Source organism: Drosophila arizonae, chromosome 3 (genome assembly GCF_054131065.1).
Source record: "Drosophila arizonae isolate 15081-1271.41 chromosome 3, UAZ_ARI_1.0, whole genome shotgun sequence".
Classification (NCBI taxonomy): Eukaryota; Metazoa; Arthropoda; class Insecta; order Diptera; family Drosophilidae; genus Drosophila; species Drosophila arizonae.
Genome location: NC_142923.1, coordinates 17,740,408 through 17,765,692, shown reverse-complemented (window position 1 = coordinate 17,765,692; position 25,285 = coordinate 17,740,408). Strand labels below are relative to the sequence as shown.

The window sequence follows — 25,285 nt, the reverse complement described above, 5'->3', positions numbered from 1 at the left end:
AATTCCCTAAACTTTCCATAATTTGCAACATTGCCATTCTCCCAATTCGTTGACATGGTTACTCAAATTGGCGCGGTTAACTGTTATAATATATTTGGCGCTCTCTTCAAATAGATTTCAAATTTCCATATTTAATATTTACGCAATTTATTTTTTATTATTATTTCGCTTGCGCTTGTAATATTTCATGCTACAATTTATAACTATATGTATATTACTTAGCGTTTACAAAAAATTATTTATGGCGCACACTTTATATGCGTTTTTACATCGACTTTTCTTGTTTTTTTTTTCTTTGTTTGTTGTTTTTGTTGTTAATTTAATATATTGTTGTGTTAAATTTTAACTTAATTATGCTTGCTTGCTCTTTGCTTATCAGTTCAATATTCTCCGTATAGTAAAAAAGTGTATTGAATTTTTGTGATTTACATTTAAAGTGAATTTTGATGTTTCAAATATTTCTTTTTTTTTTTTTTTGTAATTTTGTTTTGTTTTCTCTTTGCTTGTATATAAAATATAAAATGCATATCAAATTGATTTAAATTTTGTTTGCTTGTTTGGATGATGTACTTAATCATAATATAAAGTGATTTTGATGGGCGCGCATTAGTTACATAATTATATAATTGCATTTATAAATATGTATGTTTAGAATTATTTATATGTATTGTATGTATGTAAATTAATTGTATTTAGTTGCTGTTGCTTTTGCTTTCGCTGCTGTTGCTTCTGCATTCGTGCCAATATGGCCTTAATTAGCATAAATAATTAATTGTATTCAATTATGAACGTAACTTATTATTGTTTTTCTTTTTCCTTTTCTTCACTTATCTCGTTTGTTTATGGTTGAATTTCATTGTTTCTCATTTGATTTGTAGAAAAAGAATTGCAATGCCAATTGCTGCAATTGTTGACTTAAAGAGAAAAACATAAATTTCGGAGAGAAACAAAAAACAAATATTTAACAAAATCCACACAGTTAAAAAGGATACAATGTAAACGTAATAGGATATCAATTTTTTTCTTCCTTTTCTTTTAGTTTAGTTTAAAAACATATTTCTTTCGTACTCTTCTTCTTTTGTATAATACTTTTGGCATTTCTCGCTGCTAATTAAAAAAAAAAAAGTTAAACTATGCAAAGCGTGCGTGCATGCATATTATTTTAAAGTAAAACTAATTTCAGTTAGAATTTGTTGAACAGTCTTTATGCTGATTGATTGCCGCTGCCACGCCCACTACGAGGCCTTGGCAAACTGGATGACGGAGCTCATGCGCATCACCTTGGAGCCAGCGGAGTTGCCTGTGCCACCATCAGCCCCACTCGCCGCTGATCCTGCCGATTCGTTGCCAGCTCCAGCTCCGCTCGCGCCACCTGCTGCTGCAGCTGCTGCGGCAGCACTGTTGGAGCAGCTGCCGCCCCCATTGTTGGCCTCGCCCTCATTCATGTAATGCTTCCGCTTGCGCAGCGGCAGCGTCATCACATTGCGATCGGCCATCATCAGGGAATCGCTTTCGGGGGAGGAGCTGCGCTCCGGCGACTCTGTGCTCGAACGCAGTCCAATGGCCGCCTCAACGCGACGCACTATATCCGGATTGGGCAGGGATGATCTGTGGGTGAGTAAAGGAACGATAATTAGTACCTATTGTTGAGGACGGGATTCGGGTTGACTTACTCATAGAGCGGCACCGGCACATAGCCCTTGTGCAGTCCATGGTTCACCAAATCGCCACGCTTGAAGTGCTCGATCAGCACATTCGCCTCGTGCGTGTCATCATAGTTGGCCGCCAGGTCGCTGACTAGTAAAGTGGGTTGCGATGCAACTGATGGCTGTGGGTGGGGCTGGTGCTGCGACTGCGACTGTGGCTGTGGCTGTGGCTGTGCTGTGGCCGCATGTCCACGTCGCAGCTGCATCATTTGCCAGGCAGCTTGCTGCACATCCTCATCGTTGTCAATGACCTCATCGTGATCGCGTCTCGCTATGCTCGCTGCTTCGAGCAGTGCTGGATTGATAGTCAGCCCAGCAGCTGCTGCTGCTGCTCCTGCTCCTGCTGCTGTTGGCTGCAGCTCGACTAAGCTGGACGTCGGCTGCGGCTGATAGTAGATCATTTGTGGCTGCTGCGCTGCTCCTGTTGCTGCCGTCGACTGTTGCATGCTCAAGTCCGTAGGCAAATCCTCCTCCGCATAGCTGGGCAGCAGCTGCGCGCTGGCTACGCCGCTGTCCCGACTCAGTGCATCCGTTGTGGCCATATACTGAGGCGGCGTGGAGGCCTGACTGCTGGCTGGCGAGTAGGTGGACGAGACGGAGCTGGGCGAGAGCGGCGCAGCAGCTGCTGCTGCTGCCACTGAAATGGACTTAGCGCCGCCACGTGACTGACGTGGCTTCTTGACTGCCGGCGGCGAGCTGGGCGGCGAATTGTTGCTGCACTCGGAATTGCTGGCTATGGACAATGGGGAGCCGCTGGCAACTGACGTTGATGCTGCAGCAGGTGAAGCCGCTGCTGCTGCTGCCGCTGCCGCTGCCGCCTCAACCTCATCCTCGGGCAGCTCGTTGGCGTGGCCCTTGATGTGCGCCTCCATCTCCTTCTTGTTCTTGAAGGTCTCGTCGCAAATGGTGCACTTGTAGCACTTGGCCCCATAGTGCTGGACGCGATGCAGCTTGAGCACATGGTTGTAGCCAAAGTCCCGGAAGCAGATGTCACAGTGGTAGGGCTTCTCGCCCGTGTGGGTGCGCGAGTGCACCTTCAGCTGCTTGGAGCAGGTGAATCCCTTGCCGCAGCCCGGCTCCGGGCACTTGTACGGCTTCTCGCCGGTGTGCGTGCGCATGTGGATGACCAGCTGGCCGGACTGAATGAACGTCTTCTCGCACACGGAACACTTGTGCGGCCGTTCGCCCGTATGGATGCGCATGTGGCGATGCAGCTTGCCGGAGTGCTCGAACGCCCGCTCGCACACCTCGCACTTGTACGGCCGCTCCTTCGTGTGGATGCGCCGATGCACCTGCAGATTCTCCTTCACACTGAACAGCTTGTGGCAGAACTCGCACTCGAACGGACGCTCGCCCGTGTGCGTTCTATAGTGGCGAATCTGTAGGAATAAGGAGTAGGGATTAGTGGCATATAAATGAAATTTGGAGAAATTTGTGTTTCCCATGGATCTACTATGCTGTTATTGGACAACTATAAGACGAGCAAAGAGATAAATTCTCTCCTAGTTCAAGTCAGTAAATAATTTGACGCATCAGACTGGAATCTGCGTGAATGAAAGGCTCAAAGACTAGGGAAATCTGCAAAAATGAAAATTTACAAACTATGCATATATAATTTTAAAAAAATTTAAAAAAAAAATAAGAAAATAAAGTCTGTCCTAAATTGCCACAGTTTTTCAATTTGTGAATTTTATTCAGCAGAGTGGAAAATGGAATAGAGGAGAACTGAAAAGCTAGGCGAAAGAATTAGAGAATTATCTAAAGGACTCGGAGGAGGTTTCAGGTGCGCTAAATAGAAATCCCAAAAAAAGAAAAAGAAGCGAAAAGACTCAAAATTGTATTTATTTAAAGCTCAATTTCAGAGTTGAACTCTGGATGAAATTGACATTTCTATTTGGATTAGCTGAAGCTGAACATAAAAATCTATTCTGAGATTGCAGAATTACCTGCAATGACTGCATCTCATGCATTTTCCACAAGTTTATGTGGATGACAGGATTACGATTACAGGAGTTACGAGTGTAAATCATCTATTGGAAAAAGGGACATCTCCTAAAGATCTATCTGCTATCAGCCAACTCATGTGGGATGAGGCTAACTAGTTATATGTATTTTCCCTAGTTATATTTTGCTCCTCTTCTATCCCCCTCTCCTTCCCTCTTCAACGCTCTCTCCAAGCCTCCCGCAACTTACCAATCGAGCTGGCACCGCGAACGTCTTTTGGCACACATTGCACTGATAGGGATCGGCGCCGGCGGCAACGTTGGGCAGCGGCTTGATGGTCGGACTCTTTGGTATGCCCAGCGGCAGGCCGGCCTCGTTCAGTTCGATGGGCGGCGTTGTGCCCGCGGAACTGGAACTGGAACTGGAACTCGTACTGCTGCCGCCCACACCCGACTTGAGGCCCATGGCAAGATCGGCGTTTTTCGCATGCGACTTCGTGTGGGACGTGTGGGCGGATTTGCTGCCAAAGGTCATGCCGCACTGTTCGCACTTGAATTGCGGCTTGTTGGGGTTCGGTTTGCGGGGCGTGGCAATTGTTGCTTTCGCCGAAGCAGCAACGTTTGCTGTTGTTGCTGTTGCTCCATAGACTGCTGGCAATTCTGTTTTGATGCGATGCAGTTGCTGTGTTGTTGTTGCATCTGCAACTGTTGTTGTTGTAATACTTTCATGTTGTTGCTGTTGTTGTTGCAGCACCAATTGATAGCTGGCAAGCTGTTGTTGTTGCTGCTGCTGTTGCTGTTGTTGCTGCTGCAATTGTCGCTGCTGAGGCGTCTGCAATAGCTCATAGTGCTCATGCTGGCCGCCAGGTGGCGCCACACCAATGCCACCACCGCCCGTCGCGGTGAGCGGCGTCTGCAGACAGAATTGCGTCTGACTGGGTTGCTCCGTTTTTATGAGCAGCTGATTAGCGGGATAGTAGACCATGTTGGTTGTGGATGAATCTGAAGATGAACAAGAAGAAGAAGAAGAAGAGACGATAAATTAGTGAGCATTCATTTCGTAAAAATAAAATAGAATATACACAAAATATATGTACATATACAAAATTAATTTTTAAATATAAACAAAAATAATAATAAAAAAAAAAAATAATAGTAAAAATAAAATATTAAAAAACAAGTAAGAAAGCTCTAGTCGAGACTGCTCGACTACGAGATCCCCTGAACCCTTGGAGCAATAGATATTTCAATAATTTTTCGCGTCTTTCAGCTTACACAAGAAACACGCACACACACACACGCAGGCATACATACACACACACGCATATAGACACACATACACACACACACACGCATACATACACAAACGCATACACACACACATACACATACACACACACATACACAAACACATACACACACATACACAAACACATACACACACAAGCACCCACGCTTAAACGCATGGGCTGCAGTGTGCGCTTACTATGAGAACTTAATTGTTTAATAACTTTTTTTATGGACGTACGATCTTCATGAAACTTTCAGATTATGATTATAACATGGATATGCATGTAATTGCCAAAGCACAAGTCTCTAGTATTTGAAATACGCTTTTTACAAAAGTGAGGGTGAGGGGGTGAATTTAAGGGTGGGGGGTAAATTTTAACAAAAACCGAAATTGTATAAATTGCATATAAGCATACATTAAAAATTTGGAGACTCTAGCAATAAAGGTGTAGAAGATATAATTTTATAACTGGTTTTCGATAAGGTTTTTTATCGATAAAAAAAGATCGGGATGAGTTATCGAATTTTAATGATAAACTTGATATGCGCGCTGTAATTACGGACATTTTAAAAAAAATTTGAAGTCTCTAGCTCTTATATCTTCTGAAATCGACGCGTTCATACATACGGACAGACGGACAGACGGACAGACGGACAGACAGACGGACAGGGCCAAATCAACTCAGCTCGTCACCCTGATCAAGAATATATATACTTTGTGGGGTCTGCCACGCCTCCTTCTCCCTGTTACATACATTTCAACAAAACCATTATACCCTGATTTCCCATTGAAAATGGGTTCAGGGTATAAAAAATAATTACACAAAAAAAATTATAACTCAAATGACTCTCAAAAATTAATAAAAATTAAATATTGAAATAAATCAAATAAAAAATAACAAATGTAAAATATAATGCAAAATATATACGTAAATATTTTTATATATTATATTAAAAATAAAAAAAAAAAAAAAATGTACTTAAGAATTAGGAAAACAAAACGAGCATAAAATCGTTTAAAAATTTAAACCTTACTTGATTAAAACATTTTAAAAAGTAAAGTAAAGATAAACTAAGCCAAATTAAAAACTCGATAATGTATGATAAAAAAAAAAAAAAATCGTATTAAGCTCTTTCGATTGATAACCACTCAAACATTATTATACCCTGAACCCATTTTCAATGGGAAATCAGGGTATAATGGTTTTGTTGAAATGTATGTAACAGGCAGAAGGAGGCGTGGCAGACCCCACAAAGTGTATATATTCTTGATCAGGGCGACGAGCTGAGTTGATTTGGCCCTGTCCGTCTGTCTGTCCGTCTGTCCGTCTGTCCGTCCGTCCGTCTGTCCGTCTGTCCGTCTGTCCGTATGTATGAACGCGTCGATTTCAGAAGATATAAGAGCTAGAGACTTCAAATTTTTTTTAAAATGTCCGTAATTACAGCGCGCATATTAAGTTTATCATTAAAAATCGATAACTCATCCCGATCTTTTTTTATCGATAAAAAACCTTATCGAAAACCAGTTATAAAATTATATCTTCTACACCTTTATTGCTAGAGTCTCCAAATTTTTAATGTATGCTTATATGCAATTTATACAATTTCGGTTTTTGTTAAAATTTACCCCCCACCTCTAAATTCACCCCCTCAGCCTCACTTTTGTAAAAAGCGTATTTCAAATACTAGAGACTTGTGCTTTGGCAATTACATGCATATTCATGTTATAATATAATCTGAAAGTTTCATGAAGATCGTACGTCCATAAAAAAAGTTATTAAACAATTAAGTTCTCATAATAAGCGCACACTGCAGCCCATGCGTGTTTATGCGTGGGTGCTTGTGTGTGTATGTATGCCTGTGTGTGCGTACGTGCGTGTGTGTGTGTATGTGTGTGCGTGTTTCTTGGGTAAGCTGAAAGACGTGAAAAATTATTGAAATATCTATTGCTCCAAGGGTTCAGGGGATCTCGTAGTCGAGCAGTCTCGACTAGAGCTTTTTTACTTGTTGGAGACATTCAATTTGAAGAGCAAATCTCAAGCTCTTCAGTGTTCAATGAACTTTGAATAGTCAATGCTAGGCATATGACAAGGGTTTTCACACTATCCAGATGGCTTAAGAGCTGTTTTGGATGTGTGCTGGAACCACCCTAGTTTTATTTTTTTGTTTTTTTGCTTTTGGGTCTTGACAACCTGCATTACGCATTTTCCTTGGAAGAAACAAAGCGCTGATGAGTAACAACGCAAAAGCCCAAAAGGTAGCCGCGTATACGAATATTTTGGTTTATTGGGTGGTTGGGAAAACCCATTAAAGGGTGGGGGAGCAGCTCCCTTAACAATGACATGGGAAAAACCCACCCTACGAACTGCGAACTACGCAATTTTCTGTTATTGCCGGCCTAAGTTTTCACGAAAAGAAAAAAGAAAACGCATAAGCTTGAGGGGTAAACAAAGCGGAAGGGGCGAGACTGAGAGAGAGAGAGTGAGCGAGAGTGTGTGTGAGGAAAATATAGATAGAACTACGCAATAGGGTGTTTCGTCAAATTTCCCTAAATTTGGGGGAAATTATTTTTTATTCTATTTTTGCATCTTGTAAAGCTCGGAAAACCGGCTTTTGGCAGCTCTCTTGATTTGTTATTTTGATAGAGCTTCCCCATCCTACGGCACGCGCCACACTTGCGTATACCAAAACAAAATGGCGCACGGCGAGTGGGAGCGCTGGGGGCGTTCAAAGTTTTTCCGGCTTCTTTCTTGAACGTTCCGTACTCTTTTACCTTTTGCATTTGTTTTCTTTTGCGTCGTTTTGGCTTTAGCTTTGGTAATATCCACCAAATCCGTTCCGGATTTATTTAGCACATCCTTAATCCAGTTCGGCTTGCCTGACCAAGTCTTTTTCTCATTGCTTCGTTCAGTCATTGTGAGTTTTATTTGTTTTTATTTTACTTTTTCAATATAAAATGTTGCAGTCTGTTTTAATTGATGTTACCAAAGTCCAAAGTTTCTTTTAAATGCAGTCCATATTTTTTTTTTTTAAATATATGTATATTTGTTTAAATTGGAGATCTTTTTGTCTTAATATTACAAAGTTCTTTCGGTTTTTTATTTGAGGTAGTTTAGCGTTAAATATTGCTTAATATTTAGATACACTTTTTACTTTAATTATTATTATTTTGGGATACTTTTGTCAGACTCTTTTTTCATCGATTTCTTTTGAGGTAGTTTAATTGCAAGTTCAGACTCTGTTTGCTTTTTGTGTAAATCAGTCCCGAGTTTTTTACATAAGTCTTAAGTTCTAGTCTTATTGGGCATAAAATATTTTATGTGATAACTTTACTGAATTTTTATTTTGTTTTTTTTTTTTAATTATTTTTTTATTGATCATTGGGTAAATAAATATTTTAATTTGCACTTTTCTCCGTTTTTCTTAAACAACGATTTTCATTTTGCGCGTAATTTTCGCCTTGATGACGTTTTTCTTTAAAATTTTGATAATTTTTTTCAGGTCTTTGGACTGTTGCCCTGTTGATGTTGGGGGCTGCTGCTGTTGTTGCTGCTGCGTTTGATGATGATGATGGTGGTGGTGGTGGTGGAGATGTTGGTGATGATGATGATGATGATTGTGTTGGGTTACCAAATGACTGCCTTGGCCAGAACACCGTTGCATGCGCATTTTTCTAAATGATCTGAGGATTTCATTCATTGAGAAATCAGTCATTTTCGAGCTCCACTCGTACACACGCACACGCACGCACACACATGAAACACAAACAGACGCACACACATACACACACACACGCACGCACACACACTGATTGATAGTTAGGGAAGTTGGAAACGTTGCGCAGTTGGTTCACATTGCCGCACGCGAAGTGGTTCGTTTGATGGTGCAGCGGAGACTGGTGGGTGAGTTGCCCAAAAAGTGTGTCGAGAACCCAAACTCCAGACCGAAAAGCAACCACCACCAACAACAGCAGCAACAGCATGAGTGAAACGTCCCATTGATCTGTGATGTTAAGAACAAATTTCCCAACAGTGCGCGGCGCGCATTCAATTGGAAAAGCGAGTTTTTTGAGTGGTTTCTAATTTGAGTGACGTTTGAAAGGGCAATTCCAATTGGTACATTTGAGGGGGAAAATTTGAGTGAAATTCTGCGCTTACTGAGCTAAACGCACCTAATTGGATATTTTGATTGGGTAATTATTTGAGCTATTTCCCATTTAAGCAACTGCATTAGCAATTGGGAAATTTCTTTCATTTTAGCAGGAAATTTGTAAATGAGCGGAATGTGAAGTACCGGGAAACTTGAGCGGGACATTTATTGGTTGGCATTCCTTATTGGATTTATGGGACTATGAATCGTGTTTGAGTACTTTCGAATTTAGAATATAAAACATAATATATCAGGTATGACTCATATCGAATGCGGAATCTAATCATATTGATAAAGAAAAATTCAACTGAATTTTATTCAACGCCAAATCGGACAAAAGAAAACTTTAATAAAAAATAAGAGAAAAACTTAATATTTAATATTTTGTTGCAAAACCTTTGTTTGCGACAACAGCCTGCAAGCGATTGGGAACTGATTTGACCAACTTTTTGCAGATCTCTGGCTCTATGGAGTCCCAAGCTGCAAGTAATCCCATTTTCAATTGGTCCAGATTGTTATACCGGTTTTGGTAAACTTTCCTCGCCAAAATTTCCCACAGATTTTCTATTACGTTTATATCCGGGCTCTGGGCAGGCGTTTGGATCAATTTGGGACAATTATGGATTAGCCAGAGCCTAGCTAGCATTGAAGTGTGCTTGGGGTCGTTGTCTTGATAGAAAGCAAAGTCTTCAAGTATCCCCAATTTCTCCGCACTCTGCTTAACATTTTTTTTCAAAATATCAAGGTAGCCAAATTTATCGAGTATGCCATCGATAAAGTGCAAATGGCCAACTCCCGCACTCGACATACAGCCCCAAACCATGACTGAACCTCCTCCATGCTTAACAGTGCCTATTGTGTTCTTGGGCTCAAACTCAGTATTTGGTTTACGCCACACATACACCTTACCATCGGACCCATGCAAATTAAATTTACTTTCATCAGTAAACAACACCTTTAAATAAGATAATTAGCAAAAAAGAAAGGTATTTAATATGATATACAACCAACTAACATGATTCCAAAAGTCATCCGTTTTTAGCAAGTACTCTTTCGCGAATTTTACCCTAAACGCTTTGTTCTTAGGGCTAATATAAGGCTTTTTTTGGGCAACTCGGCCATGCAAATCATACCGATGCAAAGTATTGCGCACTGTGTTATCACACACATCCTTTCCAAAGTTTGTTTTTAATGACATCCTTAGTTCCTTTGCGGTTTTAAAGGGATCAACCTTAATTTCCCTTATAATCGACCGCTCCTCCCTTGAGTTTAATCGCTTTCTTTTTCCCTCCTGGCTTTTGTTAATCAATCTTCCATCTTCCCGAAACCTTTTTATGATATCATGGACGGTAGATTTGCTTCTTCCGACCAGCTCTGCTATTTCTCTAACAGTTTTGCCATCAAAATGCAGTTTTAATATTATTTGGCGTGCCTCAACACCAGTTTGCTTCCCACGTGGAGCCATTTCGCAAAAATAATTTGTGTTACTGTACGCCTATGAGCTTGAGAACATAACGAAACGCAATAAGCAAAACAAAAACGAAAATCTCCGCCAAATAACGGATATTTTTCTTGCAGTTTTCTTTTGTCCGATTTGGCGTTGAAGCTCAAAATCGGACTTGTTGTTAGTTTTTTAAAATAAAAAAAATGTTGCCATTTGAAATTAAAAAATTTTTTTTTTGTTTTAGGGGGCTAATACATAATAGATTTGAGAAAAAATGTGAAAACGGTAAAAAGTTAACTTACTGCTAAAGAAAATACTTATTGAAATAAATAAATAGTCTTGTCCGATTTGGCGTTGGAACCACTGTAGTACTCTACATAAATAGAGCATATATATATTTATGATATAGATAGTCACTAGCAATAATAAAGTTAAAATAGTAAGTTAATTGCAGGCAATATTATAAATGTATATTCATTGATTAGATTAGATCCTAGACTGGACGAACTGGAAACTGGGCCTAGCACAACAGCTCTGAAATAGTGTAGAGCACTTAGAAGATTCAATAGAGGGTGTGAGGGAAATGGGGTCAAAGAAGATCATGTCAGAGTTTTATTAAAAAATTTGCTATAAATAGCTGTAGCTATAAATCTGCTGATAATTAATATAAGCTAAAGGTTTCTAATCAATTATATATACATGTGTATATATATAGCAAAAATGTATATATGTATTTAAATATATTTGTATACAATGTGCACAAAATATATATAAAAACAACACAAAATATGAAAAGCGCTAAAAAGCATGAAAAATCCAATGTATAAAACTAAGAATATTCTTTTTTTCGTTTTTTAAAAGCAAGTTCAAGAAACTTTTTCAAGTTTTGTGTTGTTTGTTTGTGTGCATTAATGTGTTTGTGTTTGTGTTGGACTCTGCCTCACACAATTCGTAAACTGGCGCAAAAGTTCATTAACATTCGACACAAAAACTATTTTCGTGTGTCTGTTGAAACGAAAATTAAATACGTATGTATGTATCCGTATTTATCTCTCTCTCTCTTTCTCGCTCTGTCTCTTTGAAGGTAAACCCAAAAGCAACAACAAACATTTTGTCTTTTTATCTATTTATGAGGTTAAAAGCACTACGAGCGCACAATAAGAGCTCGGTCAATGATCGTCGAGATCTATTTGCCCTCCCCCTCTTCAATCACACTCTCTCACTCACGCTCTTTCTCTCTCTCTCTCTGTCGCTGGGAAATGCTAGATACACATGTTTCATATGAAATCAAGCTGTTTACCGTTATTTTGTTGGGATAGCTCAGAAATGGAGCGCGACGCTTTAAAACTGGTCTCGAAAAAAAGAAACAACAACAAAAGCGAGCGTGCGAGAGAGATAGAGAGAGCGTGATCAGTTTGTTGGATAGATCAGTAAAGCGAACAACAGTTAGTTGTAGGCAGCAAGAGATGCAGCAAAGGGAAAAGGTGGGGCGAACAGGGCGATCTAAAGAAAGCTGCACTCAGAACATTCGGAATGTGAGCTTTTATAAGTCTATAGATTAATACATATTTCTATAATAAAAATTCTATGTTTTAAAAAAATATACAAATACATAATTATTTTTATTTATTATATGTAATTGGTATTATTATATTTATAGATTTAATAAATAATAATACATTTGAATTTTTCTTTTCCAAAGTTTTTGTCCCATTCCTTTTTCCTACATATGTTATCTTTATCTACATACCATAAAAAATCCACTTAAGATCTCAAATAGCTTTTGAAGCATAAATCAAAGACATTTCAAGCAATTAGTAAGTGCGAGATCGAGGCACACACCTCTAGAAAGACAAGTAAATATATGTATATATACATAAACATACAGATACTCACATATATATAGATATGAGAAGCTACAGCTATGGGGAGCTACAGCTCGATGTTCATGGTTTTTATTTTAGTTTTCTTTTTTTTATTTGGTGAGGTCAATGTACATTTAAATAGACGCAAATTGTAAGCTTTTTTTCTCTTTCGCTGTCTCTTTCTCGCTCCCACCCACTGTGATTTGTTTATGCTATATGTCTGGCGTATCCATTACACAAATATCTAATAGGAACATTTCTTGCTCCGATAAGATATTCGCATATATAATTATTTGTTTAGTCTAGCCGAAAATTGTCGAATATTGAATGAACTTTTGTTGCGGAAATTTTTTAACAGAAACAAAAATGAAATGAGCGATAAGATATTGATAACGAGACAGAAGCGTGCGGTATGTTACTTAAGAGAGAAACGCGTGACTGGGAATTTTTGGTAAAAGTTAATGGAAATTCCTAGAAAAATTATTATATTGCTTGATTATGGAGCGATTCAGAAGAAAAATTAAATAAAAGAAGTAAGTTTAGTTTCATTTTGGAATTCGGAAGAAAATTACATAAAAATTACCCTTTCCATCAGTAGCAAATGTAAATAAATTATACGATTTCCGATTAGAATTATATGTTTCCAACTAGAATATCTATTCTATATCTAATATTTCTAATCTATAATAATTTAAAATTTTGCTCAATCTGATTGCATTGAGTGTTTGCCTTCATGTAATTAAGCCTTTCACCTGAAGGATTTGTCCTTCCAGTGTCCGCAAACAAATAAAAATTGCGAAGGTCTAGACGATGAGATTAAACAGCAACGTCGGAGCAGAGGACACCAGCACCAACACACACAGATACATTCATAGGCATGCCTATTTATTGTCTATGTATGCGTGCGTACATACCTTTGAGTAAGCGAGCAAACGAATGACGGACGTTGGCAAAGGAGAGAGGGTAAGAATCCAACAAATTATATACCCACACACACACACTTACACACTCATACATTCATACACATAGCGGTTGGCCTAGGTCAAAACGACGCGACGCTACGTTTTGAGCGCTGAACGTGTTCTATTAGACAGCAGACGGGGGTGGGTGGGACGTCTTTAGACGGCGCGTGTGCAAATTAATATAATAATAACTTTAATATTCCAGCATGACTCTACACTTTTCCAATAGATAATCGACAACACTGACGCCATTTGTCATTGTAATAACATTCAACATATACAAATATGTATGTATTTATAAATGTTGTGTTTTTTTTGCGTTAGTTTGGTGAAATTAAATATTTTCATGTCAAGGTAGAAGGCGAAAGGAAATCAAGGCTGCCAGCAAAAAACAACCCTCATAATTTTCACTTTCGCAATGGCAATGGTAGTAGCAGCACCAGCTCCATGTGCAAGCGGTTCCCTTTCATTTAACAGCCTCGCTTTCCAGTCACCTTCCCATCCGCCCACTGTTCAGCCTGCAATCAGCGGCAGCAGCAGCAGCAGCAACAACAACTACAGACAGCATGCTTACTCACTGCACAAGCTCACATAAACAGACACACGCACACACACTGCGACAGTTGCGCAGTGCGTGCTTGTGGCTGATGTTGAAAACTCATGCACAGCCTCCTTATGGGCGCGCACACAGAACCAATGTAAAAACGCCAGCCACCAGGCAATGTGCTGTCGAAAACACTTGCACGCCCTCCACGTGTAGTTCAAGTTCATGACAAACGACGAGCACACGAGCGATATGCAAGCGAGAGAGTGTGAGAGAGAACGTTGTGTACGAAGTGTGAGATTGCGTTGCTATCGCTGCTTTTGTATGTTGTCTGCAGCTGACGTCAGCGTCGCGTCGCTGTTTCTGTCGCCGTCTACGCTGACAGCGCCGTGCAGTTTTCTGACGGAGGGCGAGCTCTTCTATGTGCATGCCTATGAGTGAGTGTGTGTGTGTGTATCTATGTGTGTGTGACCGTTGCAAAATTTGCATTGCATACTTATTTCAAAGAGCTTGTTAAATAATCTAGAATAGTGCATATGCTAGGCATTTTTTGTTGATTACAGTTACAAATTACGAAAATTTCATTTACATTTTGATAGCTCAGCGTAAGTCCAAGCGGCGACAAAGCAACCTCATTCCGCGCTCGCCATCCAGAAGGGTCAACAACCTAACGAAAAGCTCATGACGACGATAATACATTTTATATTTTCGTATGTATTTTCGAAAAATGTAAAGAAAAGAAATCCGAAAAAAAAGTGAACATGTTCACACACACATATATACAATGTATATATACATACGCATACATATGCATACATGTGTATGTGTGTGCGTGTGTTTGTAAAAAGAAATGTGAAGCTTCCAGTCAGAGTCGAAATTTCAGCTGCTGCTGCCAAACTGGGGGATCGTGTTGTTGTTTCGTTTTGTCGTTGTCGTTGTCGTTGTCGTTGCGTCGGGATCGCCGCAACAAGAACAACAACCACACTCAATACACAAAAATTTGTGAAAACCTCAAAATAAATACATGCACACACACTCACACACACATGTATAAAATGAATAATTCGATACCGAAAAAAGAGGCGGCATGCACAAGTGTTTTTTTTTTTTCTTTCGGCGTTTTTTTTTTTTTATACGTGCCGAATTTAATTTCTTCTTTGTTCGCTGCAAAAAAAGGTAAGGGAGCGATGTGAAGAGAGCGAGGAAGCGAGCGAGAGAGAGAGCGAAGTGAAGATACTGTAGCAGACATATTGAATTAGCATTTCGTATCATTATTGTTAAATAATTTAATTAAATGTATATTTATGACTTGACAAAAGCAAAAATTACAAATTTTAAGCGAGGTGTGGTTCTAGAATTTTGGTTTACACAGCAAGAAATAAACAAGTTTTTAAATGTGTAAATAAGCATATGATGTTTGCATGTATAAGAGATACATATGTACATATGTATGTACATATTTATAAGAGTGAGGAGCAGAGGTTGAGTGAAGGGGCCCGAACTTCCGCTAATGAAAATAACATTATGATTGAATTTTTGGAGGCGTTGCAGCTGGGTGTGACAGATTGTATAAATATGTATATATATATATATATATTTTATATAGGTTTGTTAATTATTGAAGATCTTTTAATAAACAAATTAACAACAATTAGGTATTAATTTTATTATTCTGTATGTAAACCTGCTATAAAATGTTTTTGCGTCAATGGAAGATCCTGTAGATACACACATACATACATATGTGTATACATTGGCACAGACCTGTTTGTTTGCTATAGAACTACATGTAGATATGTATACACATACACACATATATTCTATTTTTTTTTTTTTTTTTTTTTTTTTTTTTTTTTTTTTTTTTTTTGACAAAACTTGTTTGGCAGGTCGTTTGACAGCTAACCCTCGCAAAAAAAAAACAAGTAAGAACGTTGCAGTCGGGCGATACCGATTGCAGAAGACTCATTCACAGCCCAAACGCTGTCAACCAGAGTATATAGTGCAATTTTCAAGTCTAGTGCGCAACAAAAAACAGGGCATGATCCCATTTAAAATGGGAAAATCATCGATAGCTATTGCTATGATCATTGCATAATTGCATTCAAATTACATGCATATGTATATAATTTATACAATTTTGACTTTTAATAATATACATGTATTTATATCCATATATTGGATACCGGCTTCAAGCTAGCAGCAGATCAGCGCGATTTTACTATATGTACATGTGCACACACTCATCGTCTATTCTATGCGTACAGACAGAAGCGCGCCTTTTCTCACATTCTTAGAATTTCGATTGATTTCTGGACTTTCTAGCCGTTACTGTAGTTTTGTCTGATGACGCTCTCTTATTAAGCCATTCTATTTTAGCAGCTGAGTGCTCGAGCAAAGCAATGGCGCGGGTGCTAAGGGCGACGCAAGTAACGTTAGAGTAGGGAGGTTCGAACCTCTACTATGTTTTTTTTTTTTTTTTCATACATTTTTCGTTTTTTATAAAATAGATATTTTATTGGGAAGGTGCGAGCTTGACTGAATGGCACTTAATACTTTTCATTTTCTTAGTCGAATAATTTTATAAGTTTAAATTTGTTTCTTCTTAAATAGCCCTCAAATACATATATGCAAATACATACATATGTATATATGTAAGTCTGCACGCATAGCATCAAGCATTCCAGCCTTATACACGCGCTCATTTGTATGTGTGTATGTATGCACACATAAATGCGTACTCTAGCATATTCTAAGAATCTCGTTGCGATTGATTTGTCTTTGCATTGTTTTTGAATTTCCAGCCACCACTCTGGCTTTTCTTTGCTATGTGGCGTCATAACAATAATGTGATTTCGTTTTAACTTTTATTGATCGAAACGACGCGGTGGTGCTGTAGGCTGAAGCGCCGACGACCATTATTTTAGCTATTTGGGTGCGAGTTCAAATCCCGCGGAAAACACTTTTTTGTAAATTGCAAATTTTTGTTATTTTAGCTTCTTTTAAATTTTTTTAAATTCATAAAAATGTTTCCTTTTGTATTATGAATATCTATTAAGCTTATTTATATGTACAAATGCATAAATAGATGGCTGACGCATATAAATGTCGCGATACGGGCACTGTAAATGCCGATTGCCACGCCCCTAGTGGCCGTCGACTCCTCAATTTTAGCCAGTTCTTAGAACGAGTAACCGGTTACCTAAATGCAAAATTTGAATTCTTACGCTCAAAAAATGTGAAAATTACAGGGTATTTTTCGATATGCCACGCCCCTAAAGAGGCTTAAAAATTATTTTTGGGACATCGATAGAGGAGGCTACCAGTAACTTAACTATCCAAATTTGAAACTTTTAGCTCTTAAATTGTAGGAGATATAAACTTTTGCGGTTTGCCACGCCCCCTATGGGCGGACATATATCTACCATAGCTCGTTGGACTTGGGTGATCAACCCGCGTATATATACCAAATTTCAGATCTCTAGCATCAATAGTGCCTAAAATATAGCAGAATTCGAAAAATCACTATATCTTCAGGTCCGATTTGCCACGCCCCTAAGGGACGTAGATATATAATTTTTTCACCCATCTTCATAGAATTAAAACATTAGCTTACGTGCAAAATTTCAGCATTCTAGGTTTATAACTTTAGGAGATACAGTTTTGTCCGATTTGCCACGCCCCTAATGGGCGGAGATATATCCGCCATAGCTTGTGATCTTGGGTGGTTGGCGCGGACCTACATACCAAATTTCAGCTTTCTAGCTCTTCAACAAACATGATTTCTGGTATATCGGAAAATGCATTTTCCGATTTGCCACGCCCCTAGTGGGCGGATCGGGAAAATTTTAACACTTTATAAATCGGAGATATACACGAGTATGTGTTCCAAATTTCAAGTCTCTAGCTTCAATAGCGCCGAAATAGATTGCGTTCATACGGACAGACGGACAGACGGACAGACGGACAGACGGACAGACGGACGGACAGCAAGACGGACATTGCACAAAACCAATATACTCATTTCACTTTCGTGAATGAGTCTAAAAAATATCTTGCGCGCAGCTTGTGTTTTTTATTAGAATCTGTGAGTTGGCAAAGGGCAAAAGCTTTTAGAAATGCTGCTTAAAAGCATTACTGACCAAGCCTAAGTCATAACTGTTTATGTATGCATTATCTAGCTGTCGATCGGGCATAAGAACACAAGCTAAATTGCTTTTCTAGAAGTTTGCAAATGTTAATTGCATAAGACAGAGACAGCAATAGGCAGCGGAGCGCAGCAAACAGCAGCTACAGCTGCGCCTTGAACTTGAATTTGAGCAGTAGCAGCAGCAGCAGCAGCAGCAGCCGCTGCGACTGCGATGTGGCCTTCAAATGAAGTTCGGTACAGCGAGCAAATTGAAAATTAAATGCGCATAACAAACGCAAGTCTGCCGAGGAGAGCCAGCCATAGTGTCGAGAGAGAAAGAGAGAGGGTGTGAGGCGAGCGAGTAAGAGTGAGAGTCCGGAGAGCTTGTGCCATGCAGGCGCGTACAGCCAAACGGCTGCGTCAAAAAGCAACGACGCCGCTGCAACTGTCCTTGAACTTGGCAAACTTTTTTTTTTTCTTTCTTCTGTTTTTGCAGTTTTTGTTGTTTGGCCCAACGAAGGACAGCAGCACTTGCATGTGCATACATACACACACACACACTGAGTGGCAGAGAATCGGGCGAGCGCATGCAAAAGCAGAGTCCACCGTTTGCTTTATTAATGTGCAGCAGCAGCAGCGTTGACGTTGGCAGCGATGGCGACTGCAACGCCAGTGCATGCATACGGCTTCAAATGTGGCGCTGCCCATAGGCTTGCTCTCAAGTGTGTGTGTATGCATGTGGGTATCGATATAGTCTAAGAATTATTTAAAATGGCGGCCTTCAATGGAAATCAAGGATTTTATGAACAGTCAAGGTTAATAATTATTGGAAATACAGGTATACAAACTAAATAAATAATTTTATAAAATTACCAAAAACTATATATGTATGTATGTACATACAAATATGTATATAATATATAAAAATATTGTTAAGAGATAAGCATGAATATTTACTTTTAGAAAAGTAAACAATATTGTAGAATATTCGAATAAGTAGTACATAATGCATATACATACATGTATGTATGTATGTATGTATAAACTATATACGAGCTATTATTATGTAAGTATGTATGTATCATGTTTACAGCTTGTATAAGATTTCGCTATAAACAAGCTCGTACATGACTTCATTTTGAACATCATTAGATCTTGAAAGGGGAAGTTTTTTAATGTGACAAAACAGTTTTGTGCGCCGTTACTAAGCGACGAAAAAAATAAATAAATAGAAAATAAAGAACAACTCAGCGATTTCACAATTCTCAAAAAAAATAAATAATGAAAAAAACCTGACCACAGAGCACAAAAAAAAAAAAATACACAAACACTATGAATCAAGAGAATGACGGGGACAACAGCTCACACCATTTAGTCAGAATTGGCAATTAGAACAAAGAACTAAACATATAAACAGGCTGTCTGTCTGTAGGTGTAAGCTATACATATATAGACCGAGCAAATTAGATATAAATATATATGTATAAATAGGTAAATATATAAACAATACTTGAGCAAAATTGTTATCCAAGGTCAACAGAAAAAAAAATTTGGTTATATGTACATATTTATATATTATATCATGAAAATAAATAAAACATCGAGTGCGGATAGCAGCTATACATACATACATGTACATACGTATATAAAGATTGTTATATACAGATATCTTATTTATGTTTATATAGTATCATGGATAAACACAAAAAATCGAAAAGAACTTTCAAGAACGTTAAAAGTAACAAAAACAAACTAGCTAACGAGCACGTTATGAAAGACAATAATACTGCGCTAAAAATGCGACTAGAAGTTACCCTGTAGTATATCTTACTACAGTTATGAGACCACAGTTACTGTAATCGATTATTAGTTATCGATATATCTGTATACATGATATCTATAATTATTTCTGTAAATTTGCTTTGAAAACTAATATACCCTACATAAAGCCCTTCCAATATTCACAGGGTATTCTAAATATGGCGGATCGCGCCGGCCGGAGGGTAGCGTGAGCACACACACATACAGCACATACACACACATACGCATATACACAGACGTAAGCAAACGTAGCTTTTACGCATGTCTGCGAACCGGCTTTTTGTATTAGAATCATTTTTTAGCCCGAAATGTATCCGTCAGATACTGAACTGAATATTTTGCTGTGTGTGTGTGTGTGTGTGTGCGAGTATGTGAATGTTGCAATACAAAATATAATGGGGTAGGCAAAGGGTTGCCAAATGCTATGCCAATAAAGCGAAAAAAGACGATGAAGAAATTATAGCTCATTCCGAGTCTCATTCTCATTCATATGACCGAAACAAATGCCAAATTCTTGATAAGCGACAAGTTTATGAATTAACTGTAAAGCTCTTCAACTAATGGAATTTTGTGCGAAGTGATTGCAAGGGAAAAAGTCAAAGCAAAAAGTAAAAATAAAAATAAAAATAAAAATAAAAATATAAATAAACAGTTTTGACTGATAAGCCACAGTGAAATGGAATTTTTATGCTATTTATTTATATTTATTTGATTGGGGCATGAAATTTCGCTTTCAATGCTAACTAAACGAAGCGCAAAAAAGAAACATTTATTGGCTTGGCACTTGAGAAACGAGCGTTTTATCTCTTCCTCGGTCTCTGACTCTTCTGCTTCTTCTTCACGTTGTTGTTCTGTGTGTGCTTAAGAAATTTTCTTATGTGAGAGTCAATAGATATTATTATTATTATTTTTTTGCGATAACTTAAAGATGCTTCGATTTGCAATTCATAAAGAAAGTTGGAGTACCCGAATCGGAAGTAACCGACTATGAGCTACCCTGAATAGTAAATAGAACTGTTATGAGTTATGGGTAGTTCATTCTTGCATAACCTGAGTTATAGTTTAATTTTTTGTAACTACTTGTAGAGAATGCTATTTGACTAAAATATAGTTTCTATAAGGCATGTTCTATTCAGATTGTCAACTTGCGACCTGCTACGCCTCTTTCTATTTGCAAAGATCCTAACAAAACCATTATAGCTTAAATGCTCATTTTTAATGGGTACACAGGTATACAAGTAGCTAATTTGATAGCAATAGTGATAGGAAATTTGGTGTTTTCAGAAGTCATGAATAAGATACGATTTGGGATTCACCTGAAATGAGTAGTTGACAGATAAAGTCGTTAAAAGGAAATTAGCTTTAGTTGCGATATATAATTGAAAAAGTGCTAAATCGAAACAAATTATTGTAATTATATTAAATATATCGGTAAATTATGCAGTTAGCTATATAAATAATGCAATTCATGTCATATATGGTATATCAATAATGTCCGAATACACTTAGCTGAGCTGTGATATATATCACACATACATAAATATTTACTTATATGTATATATAGGAAATACATTTCATATCATATCGGACTTAAAAGAAATTTATAAATTCTGATATATGTATGCAAACATATACACAAAAGCAAACAGGGAAGTGAAATTGAAATAATCTGATTTGAATTAAAAATTCTTTTTCAATCTCTCTTTCTCCATCTCTCTGTCTCGTTATCTCTTGCTCTCTCTTGCGATTGGTAATCTCTCAATCAATTGTGGTTTTATGAGCACGACGCTTCGACGTTTCCATTCATAAAACGCAGCTTAGCAGAAGCATGAAGAGATACATTCAAATAGCGCATCGATAAGCAAATGCTGGCCAAAAGCGCTGATAACAACAGGTGTGCCTGGTGGAACGTGAATGAACGCAGCTAGCCCAGCGCAGCAAGCTTGAAATGCTGAAAGCAACTCAAGCACCTACGTAAATCAACTGTCACATCGGTTACCCGTCGATAGCGATAACACGATAACAGCAACAGCAACAGCAACTGGCAAATTTGGTACTTTAGTTCGACCTGAGTTGCTTTTTTTTTTTTTATAACTGAACAGTTAGACGTTGTATGCTAGGCCGCATCGATACAATTTCCTGTGCACATAAATACCCCAAATATCAATTTCCAAGATTATTTTGGCATTTCGAATCGTTGTTGACGCTATTACTGACCTTCAGGCACAAAATTAGCAAATAGATAAAATACAAAAATACTTTAACAATAACAAAAATTAGATAGATTCACGGGACTCTTTTTTTATCGCTATAAAAATTGCATAAGTACAAAGTGAGCAATAAATGTTTTATTGTCCACAGAATGTAAAAAGGTTTATCAGAGGGTTAAAAGTGCTTTTAAAATTGTTAAGATTAAAATTCAAGTTTATAAATATATTAAGAACATATTTATATATTTTTGATTTGAATTATTTGTGAATCTACTACAAGCAATTTATTTTTATTTTATATTTTATATATTATATTTAAATATTATATTATTATATTATATAAAATGTTTTCTCATATTCCATCCTTTGCAACCATCTTCACATAGTTCTTCAAACAATCTTCCTTTATATATTGTCGAAGTGCAACAAAAGTCTGGCCAAAGTTCGTCAACTGACCGCCTGGGGCCCTGTCTAACCCATGTTGATAATAAATAAAAAGTCTTTCGCCTACTGTTGTCAGTTTGTACTCTATCTATGACATTATCAGTAATTAGCGAACATAAAGAATCGTGTGATCCTTCTCTATTATGTATGCCAAGTGGGTGTGACTCATGCGATTGCAGGTAATGAGTCACAGTGGTTTAGGAAACCCCTTTGATATACAATTGATCACTATCGAAAAGCATTTGAAATCAGTTTGTAAGACCCATTGGGCTTGGATGATTTCGGTGACTCAAGTGCCCCACAGGGTTGAGTCATCTGGAATCTAGTTGAGATAGGATATTTTATGAGTGGTACTTTATGGGTGGGTGGGTGATTGGGTGCTTAGTCCGAAGTCTAATTAGTCTAATCATTTAAATAGATAAATTTCTCATCATGATGTAACTGATTTCCTATACAATCTACTCATTTTTTTGCCGAATCATGGGGCGTATGCGCAATTTTGGCGTATGACAGTACTTGAACTTAGCTAGACTTTCGTGTTTATAAAGGGAATATATGTATGTATATTATAAACATATACTTCTGGAAGCGTCATTTTAGAACATTTCTAATATTGTGAAATTTTTGGGTTGCTCATTCACCGACATTATCTCGAAAATATATTAAGTATACGACGCGTGTAAAATTATAAAATAAAAGCTTTTCGATTTTTTTTATAATATAAATACTATTATTATTATTAATAAAAATAAAAATTTATAAAAATATAAAAATTAATAAATATATATAAACTTTTATATAAATTTTATTGCAAAATTGTATTTATATAAATATTGCAAATAATCTAACATACAAAAATTTGCGTGGAAAAAAAGTATATTTATATTTTTAAATTTTATATTATATTTTTAGTATAAAAAAAGATAAAATATTATTTTAAATTAAAATATAATTTATTATTGATGTAAAGAAACACTTACCATAAAATTAAATGAAAATCCGCAATAATAATTGGTAAAATATTCCTTGCTGTATTCCCAAAAGGCAAATCCTAATTCTCGCTTGATTGCAGATTATTTCTTTTTGAATTATATATGCACGAGGATTGTACTGTTATTTTGAATTTGCAATTTTATATTTTTTATTTGGCTAAAACACTTGTTGTCGCGCGAATCGACGGGCGGCAAGTGTTTTGTAGAACTTTTTCACTGTTGCGCACTCGAGGCGAGGTATGAACAAAATAATCGCCGTGAAACGTCTCTCTCTCTCTCTCTCTCTCTCTCTCTCTTTCTTTCTATCTTGCTCACTCACTCTTTTGCTGTTGCTTTGAAGGCGAATAACAAGTCTGCACTTGTCGCTCGAGCAAATTACCAAATTCTGCTTTGAGCGTACGTGTGTGTGTGTATGTGTGCGCGCCCGTTAGAATCAGAACTATGTTACGCGAGGCAACGGCGCTGACTGAGCGAACGCAACGATCGTTGCTGTTTGATATTAAAATTGTATAAGAATTGAGCAGCAGCAGCAGCAGAAGTAGGCAGCTGAACTGAGCCGAGCTGAGCAGAGCAGCAGCGCAGTTGACGCAGCCAAAAGTTGACTGTTCTTAATCGTTGTGTGAGCGAGAGCGTGAGAGCGAGTGAACCCGTCGTGTGTTCGCATGTGTGCGTGTGTGGGTGTGTGACGCTGCTTTAGCTTTAGCGACGATTTGCTGATTGTTTCTAATTTATTTTATAAGTTATTATTTTTTCATATAGATTTTCAAGTTTAATTTGCGTTCGTTGCTGTTGTTGTTGTTGTTTCTGTTGCTGCGGCGAATTTCCGTATCAGAGGTTCAAGTGTATGTGTGTGTTATTTATAATCTTTGCTGCTTTTGATTATTTGTATGTGTATTTGTAGCTGCGCAGCACTATGATTGCTGTTGTTGTTGTTGTTGCTGTTACTGCTCTGCTATTAGCGTTTTGTTGTTGCGCACATTCACACGCCACTATAAACAATATTGACCTAGGTTATATATACTATATATGCATATACACACATACATATATACACACACACATCAGTATTTCTGATTTTTGTTTTTACACTTCGTAATATATTTAATCGTTTTTTTTTCTAGGTTATATTTTAAGTAATAATTTGATACACTTTTTGCATTGATTAATTTACATATGTTTAATATTTTTAATATTTATATATATTCGTTATCAGCCTTTAGTTAAATAAACAATTTACCGTTCATAGTAAAAACACAAATTGATTTAAGAATTGCACTTTTTGTTGTTTGTTAAAGAAAACACTTTAAGATTGGCTATGCTTTAGTTTTAATTATTAAAACTAAACAATAAGGCAAAGGAGATCAAATAACGTTGTTTATTATTTTATTCGTTTTCTTTTTCTTTTTCGTTCTGTTGAACTATTTAAACAGCAGCTTTTTTGCTTTTTGCTTTGTTAAAAGCTTTCTAATACTATTGAAAGTTCTTTAAAGAACAGAAAACGCTGCCGTTTGTCGTGTTGACGCGTCGCCAGCTCGCTGAGAAATACGAAATGGCGGCCAGCGTTCGAAATTTGCCGAGAACAACACGCTGGCAGCGCAGCGACGCAACTGTGACTGCGCAGTCGACGTTATTATTGAATGGCAGCAGCGACTGCGACTGAGACTGTGGCAGTGGCAGCGTCAACTGAAGAATGAAAGCGCTGTGTATGCCAGTATGAGTGAGTGTGTGTATATATGTATGTGTGTGTATTTTTCTGTGCATGCGTGTGAGTTGCTGTATCTGTGTTTGG

The 25,285-nt window shown here is 37.6% G+C and overlaps 2 protein-coding genes across 3 annotated transcripts; both read right to left on the bottom strand.

Annotated features, from left to right (window-relative positions):
- Positions 1-130: 130 nt before the first annotated feature.
- Kr-h1 (Kruppel homolog 1) lies at positions 131-25,055 on the bottom strand. Of its 2 annotated transcripts, none has more exons than XM_018001750.2 (4): positions 23,485-25,055; positions 3,900-4,651; positions 1,674-3,085; positions 131-1,608 (listed from the first exon to the last, which is right to left on the bottom strand). In XM_018001750.2, exons 2-4 carry the CDS (start codon positions 4,632-4,634, stop codon positions 1,236-1,238), a joined length of 2,520 nt encoding a protein of 839 aa, XP_017857239.2. In that variant the 5' UTR covers positions 4,635-4,651; positions 23,485-25,055; the 3' UTR covers positions 131-1,235. The 2 variants fall into 2 exon arrangements, with proteins under 2 accessions (XP_017857239.2, XP_089320529.1); XM_089464403.1 differs by lacking the exon at positions 23,485-25,055 and adding an exon at positions 7,713-7,856.
- On the bottom strand, positions 7,828-9,403 carry LOC108609991 (uncharacterized). Its single transcript, XM_018001795.2, has one exon. The coding sequence runs from the start codon at positions 8,651-8,653 to the stop codon at positions 8,363-8,365; it is 291 nt and encodes a 96-aa protein (XP_017857284.1). The 5' UTR covers positions 8,654-9,403; the 3' UTR covers positions 7,828-8,362.
- Positions 25,056-25,285: the final 230 nt, after the last annotated feature.

Bases quoted from the DNA above. Each gene is read 5' to 3' on its own strand.
- Kr-h1 (XM_089464403.1), bottom strand. From the start codon at position 7,854: ATGACTGAACGAAGCAATGAGAAAAAGACTTGGTCAGGCAAGCCGAAC. The intron at 4,652-7,712 runs GTAAAAGAGTAC...GTTCATCTTCAG, and splicing joins AAAGAAAACAAATGCAAAAG to ATTCATCCACAACCAACATG. The intron at 1,609-1,673 runs GTAAGTCAACCC...ACTCACCCACAG, and splicing joins GTGCCGGTGCCGCTCTATGA to ATCATCCCTGCCCAATCCGG.
- LOC108609991 (XM_018001795.2), bottom strand. From the start codon at position 8,653: ATGACTGATTTCTCAATGAATGAAATCCTCAGATCATTTAGAAAAATG.